The 9,387-nt window shown below is 44.9% G+C and overlaps 1 protein-coding gene across 1 annotated transcript; it reads right to left on the reverse strand.

The window, feature by feature from the left end:
* Positions 1-552: 552 nt before the first annotated feature.
* LOC101610994 (transmembrane 4 L6 family member 1) lies at positions 553-8,614 on the reverse strand. The gene is made up of 5 exons (XM_045131620.1): positions 8,308-8,614; positions 6,798-6,887; positions 6,554-6,699; positions 3,269-3,449; positions 553-1,392 (listed from the first exon to the last, which is right to left on the reverse strand). The coding sequence occupies exons 1-5, from the start codon at positions 8,482-8,484 to the stop codon at positions 1,378-1,380; spliced, it is 609 nt and encodes a 202-aa protein (XP_044987555.1). The 5' UTR covers positions 8,485-8,614; the 3' UTR covers positions 553-1,377.
* Between the last annotated feature and the right edge of the window lie 773 nt (positions 8,615-9,387).

The raw sequence follows: 9,387 nt of genomic DNA on the forward strand, positions 1-9,387 counted from the left end.
GGAAGGGTACCCTTGAGCGGATGGCCTCGGTGGGCACCACGCCCCTGAGAAGAAGGTGGAGAGAGAGCAGAGCGATGCAGACCCCTCACGGCTGAGACGACATGACAGAAAGAGCAAAGCAGGAGCTGCAGGCAGGAAAGCAAAACCCAGCTCTGGGGGCTGTAGAGATGCCCTAATGGTTAAGGTGCTTGCCTGCCACGTCTGAGGACCCACATTCATTTGACTCCCCAGAACCCACCTAATAAGCCACATGCACAAGGGGGCACATGGGTCTGGAGTTCATTTGCAGTGGCTGGAGGCCCTGGCATGCCCATTTCCTCCCTCTCTCTAGTAAATGAATGAAATAAAATAAAAATATTTTAAGGCCAGGCATGGTGGCACACACCTTTAATCCCAGCACTCGGGAGGCAGAGGTAGGAGGATCGCCATGAGTTTGAGGCCACCCTGAGACTACAGAGTGAATTCCAGGTCAACCTAGGCTAGAGTGAGACCCTACCTTGAAAAACCAAAATAAAATAAAATAAATAAAAAATAAACACACACACAGACATATATATTAAAACCAACTATGAAACGGTAGTAAACACTTTATTTGATGGTTAACAAGCAAGTCTGGGGGCGTTTCCTTGTGGCTCTTCTGCTAGTCTCTCCTTCCCCCATTTTCCCTTGATGGCAGCCAGCTGTTTTATTCCATTTCCCGTTGATCTTCATGTCCGAGGATCCTGGCCCGGCTCTCTTTACAAGTGGAGTCCTCTTCCTTGAAGGGAACAGTGCTTCCCCGTGTTAGGAAAGTCTAGGCTCTGGTAGTCCACCAAGCAAAAAGCAGCATTGTGCTTTTCCACTCATTTATCTGGGTAAGAGTGTTCTCAGCTGGTCCTTCAAACCCACCACGTGTTTGTTCCCTCTCACAACACAGTAGTCCAAAGGCCTCTTGCTGGAAATTTGTAGGCACACAAATGGGAAATACCATATAAACAGTGAAAGTCATCTTTTCCGGTTTTTGGGTTTGCCTCTATCCTAGTTTTAAGAACGGCAACTCAACATCTTTCATTTTTTTTTTAAAAAAAAGACATACATATATGTACAATGGTAATTAGACTGTTGTTTTCATCCTAAGCATTGCAGAATTTATCTCAGATGTGCTGAGGAGTCAGTCGGCCTGTCAATTACCTCCAGAGCACAGCTCACGGTCTCCTTCCTTAAAACAAAGTCCGCTAAACTCAAACACCAGCATCCACATGAAGAAAGCAGTCTATTCCTTTACAAAAGCAAAATATGTGGGATTATGATGCACAGGTACAAAGTTTGACAATAATACAAGTAAATACATACATATATATAAATAGAAGAAGTGTGTGGCTCTGTCTTGTGGTTCTTTTAGCAGTCATATTGCTGTAAAGGAAATTAACATTAAGTCATGATTAGTGTAGACACATGATGACATTTGCGTCCTATTTAAAGCAAACATAAAATAGAGTGATCTCAATTTGGGTAGCGCTTTAGCCATTCACGCTTAGGACTTAGACAAAGCTCACAATGTGTTTCCTAAACAAAGCAGACCCCACTCTCTTTCCCAGTAAAAGTTTAGAAAGGGCTCTGAAAGCTGTGGGATCCTGATGTGGATTGATTCTGAGTGTGTTTGGATGGGGTCTTTACCCTTGAGGGGTTAAAAGACAACTGTAAGAGTTTCCCAGTGGTGTGAGCTTGCTGTGGATGACCTTCTGAATTAAATGCTACCAATTTGGGAACTAATTCTCCTGCATTACAAGCCCTGCCCTTTGAAAACATCTTTGTCTTATAAACAAAGGTGTCGGATATACTTGCCCAGCTGGGACAAAAAGGTGACCTGTACTATAGCAACTCCGGTGAGAACCGTGCCTCTGCCTCCAACTCAGAAAGGGCTGTTTCTGCCAGAAAAACTATTGCAAGGACAGTTTTATCAAGCTGACTTCCTGGGCCTGCGCCCCTCCCTGCCCCGGGCATCGGTACTGAAGCCCAGAGAAGACTCGCTCAATTTAAACTCTGCCTCGTCTGAAACCTGAGGATTGACCGAGGTTTGCGTTTAGTGTCCCTCAGGGTTTACTATCTGCTCTTTCCCAACCATGTTGCCTGAAAACAGCTCCATGCTGTGGTTTTCCCATTCTCTTGTTTTCTTGGAAATTTGGCAGGATCCCAAAGAAATTATTAATCTTGCTGTACTTGCCTGATAAAGAAAGCTAGGCTTTTTTTATTTTAATTTCCTCTTCAAAATTATAGAAACTTTCCATATGCGTACGGGAGAGTTTTTTTGTGGTAGCAAGGAACATTTTGTTCCTATTGGGCATTTTTTTAAAGTTATTTAAAGGAAAGTTAAGAGTCCTGAAATCTCAGAAATAAATGATTTGGGATTGAAAATATGAATTAAATATGCTTGTTTACTTAATCTTGCTTCATAAAATGAAACATAAAACAACCACCTCCCAAAATTGGACCAAAGCAGAACTTCCATCTATTCATTAATGTATTTCTTTTAGGAGGATATAGAAACAAGAACTTTCCCTGCCACAAACAAATGCATATTTCTCTCCCAAATCATATCCTGAGGAAACAAATGCTTCCTGGTTTTCTTCCACAAGAGAAAGGTTTTTTTTTTCATAGCTGCTATTCAAAGGTGATTACTTACTCTGCAGGCTTACTACTGAGGCATTTGTTAGGCCAGATTAGAAAAAAAAATTACAAAAAAGAACATTGTACAGAACAGTCAGTGTAGTGCAGCCAAGTACAAGGCTTCGGTATAAAATGACCCAGGGTTGACGGCTGCTTCCACCTGACGAGGTGATCGCAGACATCTTGAATGCTTGAGACTTGGGCACATCTGAAGAATGGGTTTACCATAGAATGTGCTGTGCTGACTACTGGCTATTGCTCATGAGCAGCTGTAACCAGAGAAGGGCTTGTGAAAGAGGCAATGGGTTTGACCCTGAAAGGGAATGTCTACGGACAACATGTTCCCGTGCACAGAGCCATCCACAAAGAAGCAAGATAACGGAGAGCCTGTGAGACTCAGGGAAACAGTGCCGAGGCCAAAACTACGTGCAATAAACACCTTGCTGCAGAAGTGAGAGGAGAACCGCCTTACAGATGGAACGGGTTTGGTTTTGCCCTTTCTCCTCGATGAGAACGGCGCATTGTGGGATCGGACGCTCAGGAGCCAGGCTGTGACATTTACACACACACACACACACACACACACACACACACACACACACACACACACACAGGTTCTTACCTGCTGGCGGGAACAGCAGTAACCGCATATGCCTCCGAGTACTCCGTTTATGACTTGTGTGAGGCACAAGATGAATTCAATTCCACTGAAAGCCAGGAGGATGGAGAACAGAGTGACATTCCACTCCACGATATGCTTGGGCTCATGACACTGTGACCACGTGGAGGTATCCAGCAGGTACCTGCAGATAGAAAGAGGGATTTCTGACACCCGCGCACACCTTTGGGATACACTACTTTTTGTGTGGTAGTTGTTCTTCAAAAACAATGCAATGAACTAACAATACTGTGTGCTGTGCTAGATTCCCCCACAGCACGCCACTGCACCAAATGGAACAATTTAGCCCAGATCTTGTTACAATAAAAAGTTAAATTAATACTTATAGTATCTTACTCCTGATCTAGGATTATGTGATTAACAGCCATCATTCTAGAAGATTTTTTTATATTCTCTAAGACACATATGAATCATTGTGAAGGAAAATGAAAGTGCAAAGTTATATTTACACCATGTTTAAAGCTAAGAAAATTTATGTGGATCTGAGCTAAAAGCAGATGCAGAAAAATGAAAATAATTCATGTGGTTAGAAAGTAGAATTAAGAGAATATTTTCCATCTGTTTTCTAATTTTATGGTTGCTTGATTAATATCTGTATGAAAAATAGGACTTTATAACCAATAATCATTTTGAAAATATAAGATTTCACATTAGTTTTCTGTTGGGACTTTTAAAGTATTAATTTTAAAAATAATTAATTTTATCGAAATACAAATTTCTTCCTTTTGGAAATCATGCAAATTCTGCCAAGTTTATGAATTCAATTATGCCAGCATTTTCAGTTGAAAACTTTGGACTATTTTTTTAAGCTATAAATCAATCAAAATCAGAAAGTACAAGAATTGAATCCAACTAACTTGATACCTCTTCCTTACTAGACCCCATGACTTTCTAACAGCAGGTAGCACCTTGCCTTCACGCAGTCAGCTGGGATTCCTGAGCTCTGTGTGTGAGTTCCAAGCTGAGCTGGAGCTCAGAATGCGATGTGGATAAGGCAGGGACTCTGCTGGAAGAACATGGGCTCTGGGGGAAGAGACAGGCATTAGGAGCCTCCGTGCCAAGGACACTAGTTGGTAAACAAAGTATGAAAGGCCACAGAGGAGGGTCAGCTATCTTCGTCCAGGGAGGACACCTGTGTTTGAACCTATTCAACAAGAGAGAGCTCCACATGGGTAGAATCAGATGCACTCATGGTTTTCATACCAGCCATCAGAAAGTATCTGGTATGTGGCAGGCACTCTTAAAAGTAGTTAAGTGATAAATAACACCCTAAACTCACTTTATGAAATATCAGCAAATAGCACAAAAGTTATTATGTGCCTTTATATATATATAAATCAAGAGATTTCCTAAATACCTTGATATTCGTCCTGTCTGAAAAAAAAAAATCCATACCTTGAGTTATTTTCCTGGAATTTCAGCCCTTGCTACATTACAGAATCCTTGGGTCTTACTGAAAGAGCATTCAATCTTGTGGGAACATCAAGGACTGACTTCACCACACAAAGAGACTTTCTCCCCATCACTTCTTTCTGCTGCAGCAGAACAAAGGGATTTGGAACGAGACACCTATCTTTGGAGCAGTAAATCGAGCCAACCAGATACTGAATTTGTTCATTTAAAACAAACTAACAACAACCAAAAATCTCATTGGCCTTGTGGCCCTTGCCATTCTGTTTATCAGCAGTTCAGAAGTTTGTGTTTCAGGTTACACAGTCAAAACTTTCTTTGGCTCTATTTGGTGATTGGGCAACTAATCAGTGGTTTGGAACTGTTATTCTCCATGTTAAAATCTCTAATCAGGTTCAAATGATGAACAACCTAGAAGAAGGTTTCTTGTTGAAGCTGAGTGGCTGATGGGAAAGGCATACAGCTCTAAAATCTGTTATTTCCACTGCTTCTTGCCTCCCAGCTGCAAGCACTGTGGCTGCTTAGAGGGAGTTTCATGCAATAGTTTTTCATGTCTGCACGTATGTGAGTCACCATTTTCTACTGGCACATTATGTTCTGAGCAAAGATGAGTCACGATTGGTGGCAACTTTGAAGACCAAAATTTCCATCTCCTGTAAGCGCTCATTTTTCTTCAGATGTGTTTATAATAAGTTTGCGGCTAACAACAGGTCACAGTGGCCATGTTCAGATTGCGTCTCCCTTCAAGAGCACAGGTCACATGTATCATGGCATTCATGTTCAGGACAACTGCCATTGGTTGGTTTCATTTTTACAGGTGACATCATTGAGCGGCAGAGAGATGAATAGATTGTTTCCTGTTCTCAGAGAGAGAAGTGCAGAGCTAGACTGAACCCTAGCCTAAGTAGTTCCAAGTCCCTGGTCTTATGAAGAAAGTGGGTGGGTGTTATAAAATCTCCATGTCCTTGTGATGTCCTGTACTACTGATGCAATTCAAATTTGGCAATTATGGAGCAATTCAAATTCATTACTATTGTCATTCACGACTCTCCAAACTGAAACTTTCAAAAGTCAACCTTAAGAAATGAAAAGGTTAGCTCAGGAACACCTCTAGCTCAGCAACGTACATGATTCATTCGTTACCACATAGATTCATTTATGTCACCTTTTCTGAGTCTTTCTTCTCCAGTGCCATCCTCCAGAACTGATAAAAAAAAGTATATACTAACATAAAACCACGGGACATCTCAAACTACCCAGAAGTCAAAACTGTGAATTTAAAATAAAGAGTATATTGTACATAGTTCTGATGGTACATGTGAATAAGCATATGCATGTGTGTGGGGGGCATACATTATTTGTCCTGGGCTTTGATTAAATACATATGGTTGCCATCCTTATTACCTAAGGATATCATAATACTTTCTTATAAAAGAGGAAAATGTATTACGTTTAACCTGCCAATTGCTCTGGTTTAATATCTGAGCACCAGCTCTTCAGGCAGACTACCTGGGTTCAAATATGCACTGGTCCTTTCTAGAAATGTGACCTTGGAGGATGACATCATCATTCTGTGCCTCCCTTTTCTTATCCATAGCAGAGGAGAAATGGTGGAAGTAATCTCATGGAGCTCTTATGAGGACAGAATTTGCCCAGGTCAGGAATTGCCTATCCACCCTTAGACATCGTGGAGCCTTCTCTACCGGACTTGTAAAGAAATACTGGCTGGATGAGTGGATGGATGACTCAGTTTGATGGGGCTGTCACTCGACGTGTGTTGTGTGAGAATGTGTTGCCAGGTATAGAACAATTACGTACTGTCCCTCGGTGTTGGCAAAGGTGTAGTTCCACCGGCCGTGGGCGTCACTGCACAGCGGTCCTTCTGCCAGGCCCACGGCGGCCACAATGACGCAGTAGCCAGATCCTGCGATTCCAATGAGAGCAGCCAGGACAGAGGAAAACATCTGGGGAGAGGGGAAGCGAGAGGTGAGCCCTGGGCAGCGGCCATGCCGAGCCCAGCACCCATGTCGGAGCCCATGCCAAGCCCAGCGCCAGGACCTACCGCGCATCTCTTGCCGCAGTTCTCCTGACCACAGCAGCCGCAGCAGTCGTCCTCCTCCAGCCCAAGGAACACAAACGCAGGCAGCAACATCTGCACGGGGGGAAACGAAAGTCTCGTCCTTCCTCGGGCTCACGTGGGCCGAGTTAAGCGTCTTTTGGTCAAGCATTTATTTCTGATGGTGCTGACCAGGCTTGATTACAGTGACAAGTTTCACAAGGAATGTAAGTGTCTGAGGAGAAACGGAATTCTTAGTGCCCTGTTTGCCGGTGTTCACATAATGTGCCAGAGCATTCTTGAGGGCGAGGAGGCAACTGTAAGGGGCAGAACCCCATCCGGAGAGCGTGTGCTCTTCACAAGGCTCCATGACAGATACAGTATCTGATGTTAACCCAGGTGCCCGCTCTGCTGCCCGGCTGTTAAGCCCTGTCTTTAAATCTGATTGCCCCGCCCGTCAAACAGAAGATAATTGCTACTGTTGAGTAGAATGAGTGAAACTTTCCTAGTAAGAAGAAAAGTTTAGCTATCCACTGAAATATGATCCTCCTCTTTGAAAGGACTATTTTAGCTTCACAATAATGTTCTTTAAGTAACTACTTGTAGTTCAGAGTCTAAAGAAACGCACACTATGGTTGTAATGTTAAATAATTATGGACATGTTAACTTAGATAATGGCATGTATGTTAATGGTCTGGACAAGATCACCATGCTTACATTCAAAGTGTATTTGCCATGCCATAGTTAGCATATTAGGCTTGAAAGTTTTAATGTCTTTTAGTTCTCAAAGAAAATAATATTCTCTAGGATATTACCAATTCCATAAAATTTCTCTTTTAACTGCTCAAGCCCAGTCTTAAAGTAGCAAACTCGAGTTTGTCCGCATTCTTTCTGTGCTGACATTGAAGCTAATACTTTCAGCTCCCAAGCTGGCAGGCAAATTCCTCCCTTCAACTAAAAACAAACCTTGGAAGAAACAACATTCCAGTGAAATATCTCACACACTGACGGATGGCTAACTGTAGTCGGTCTTCTAGACTCTCACCCCCTCCCCAGAGAAAGTCCACCATTCTTTGAAAATGCTAGCGTGATCAGTTATTTTTTTTTTCCTGTCACAGTTGCCTGAAAGTAAGCAGCGGAGAATTTAGATGCAGAACTGGATTTACAGCCAGCCAGCACCGTCCAGTTCCCCAGAGTCAAAGCTGAACGCCTTCCCCTCCAGGCACTGGAAACCCGATGGTCGCTTCAGTCTGCTTTAAAGGCGAGCACCTGTTCTCCAGCTGGACAATTTAATAGAGTTTAGAAAAAGTTCACTTCTTCTTGAAGGACTTTGTAAAGCATCTAAGACAATCACCCCAAAGGCTACACAGCTTTCGTCCGTTCTGCTTTCAAGAGCACTAGCCCTGAGCGTGCACCGGGTCTGGAGGTGGACGTGACCGCAGGGCTCGCGTGGACGCGGCGCACCCTTGCAGCGAGGCCGAGAGAGGCTTGCCAGGCGGCGGCGGGAACGACTTACCAGCACGCCCCCACCCACGATGCCGGAGAAGAACCAGACATAGTGGCTGAGGTGGTTCTCCACGGCGTACTTCGTCTCCCCGTTGGGAAAGTACAGCAGGATGTTGGCCACGATGCAGAGGACGGAAAGCCCCACCAGAGAGTGGCCGATGCATCTCGCGCATTTGCCGTAGCACATGGTGACCGCGGGGACCCCAGAGGCTCAGGTCGGGTGAGGATGTTGGGAAAAGCAAAAGCAACTCCCAGCCCATGCCAGCTGCCTCTTAAATAGTGCCAGCTCTTAGTCACCGGGCGGATGGGCTGGTCACTGTGCAGATGCAGCTCCAGCTGCAGGGGAGGGGGAGGGAAGGCCCCGCCTCCAACGAGCTCCTTGGGACAGCGAAACCAGAAGGATGTAGAAACCGCCCGGGAGGCAGCAGGGAACATGATTAACACGATTAGCCCTCCGCAAGGACTCCGCCGTGCTCCTTCCCAAGAGAAGGCTGACGGCAGCGTCTAGCACACCTGCCGTCACCGCCAGGTGCCCGTGGCGGGGTGCTTGCAGGCACCGAGCCCCTGGCACTGTGACTTTGCTCTGGCATCTGTGGCCACCGCTTCCTCTCTCAGGCTGCCCGGGGTTTGCTTCGACCCAGGCGCTTGATTAATTTGTCACCTGGGGCAAGTTTCCTGAGCTCTGAGCTCATTTCCTTGTCTACTCAAGACAAGGTGTCCAGGCTGTCACCCACAGATTGGAGGAGGTTGTTGGGAAAATTATAGAGGAGCCTTTTTTTTTTTCACCCCGTCTGCCTGCCACAAGTCTTTGAAGGACAGGTTCCCACAGTTTCCTGGGATGTCTGCTTCTGAGACAAAGCCACAGTCGGCGAGGTGGCATCTGTCAAGGCCACAGCTCAGGCGCCTTTCCCAACTGAGCGGTGCTGTCCTGCAAAGTATGGCTGTGAAGGGCCGAGGAGAAAATAAAGCAGGAGGAGGAGGAGACGGGGAGGGCTTATGTCCCTGTGAGTCCACAAGAGAAGTAAATAAGGCTGATGCATTGGAAGACTTGGGCTTAGGCCAAACTGAGTCCAGTGCTACAGGGGAGGAT

This window comes from Jaculus jaculus, chromosome 12 (assembly GCF_020740685.1).
Source record: "Jaculus jaculus isolate mJacJac1 chromosome 12, mJacJac1.mat.Y.cur, whole genome shotgun sequence".
NCBI classification, from domain to species: Eukaryota; Metazoa; Chordata; class Mammalia; order Rodentia; family Dipodidae; genus Jaculus; species Jaculus jaculus.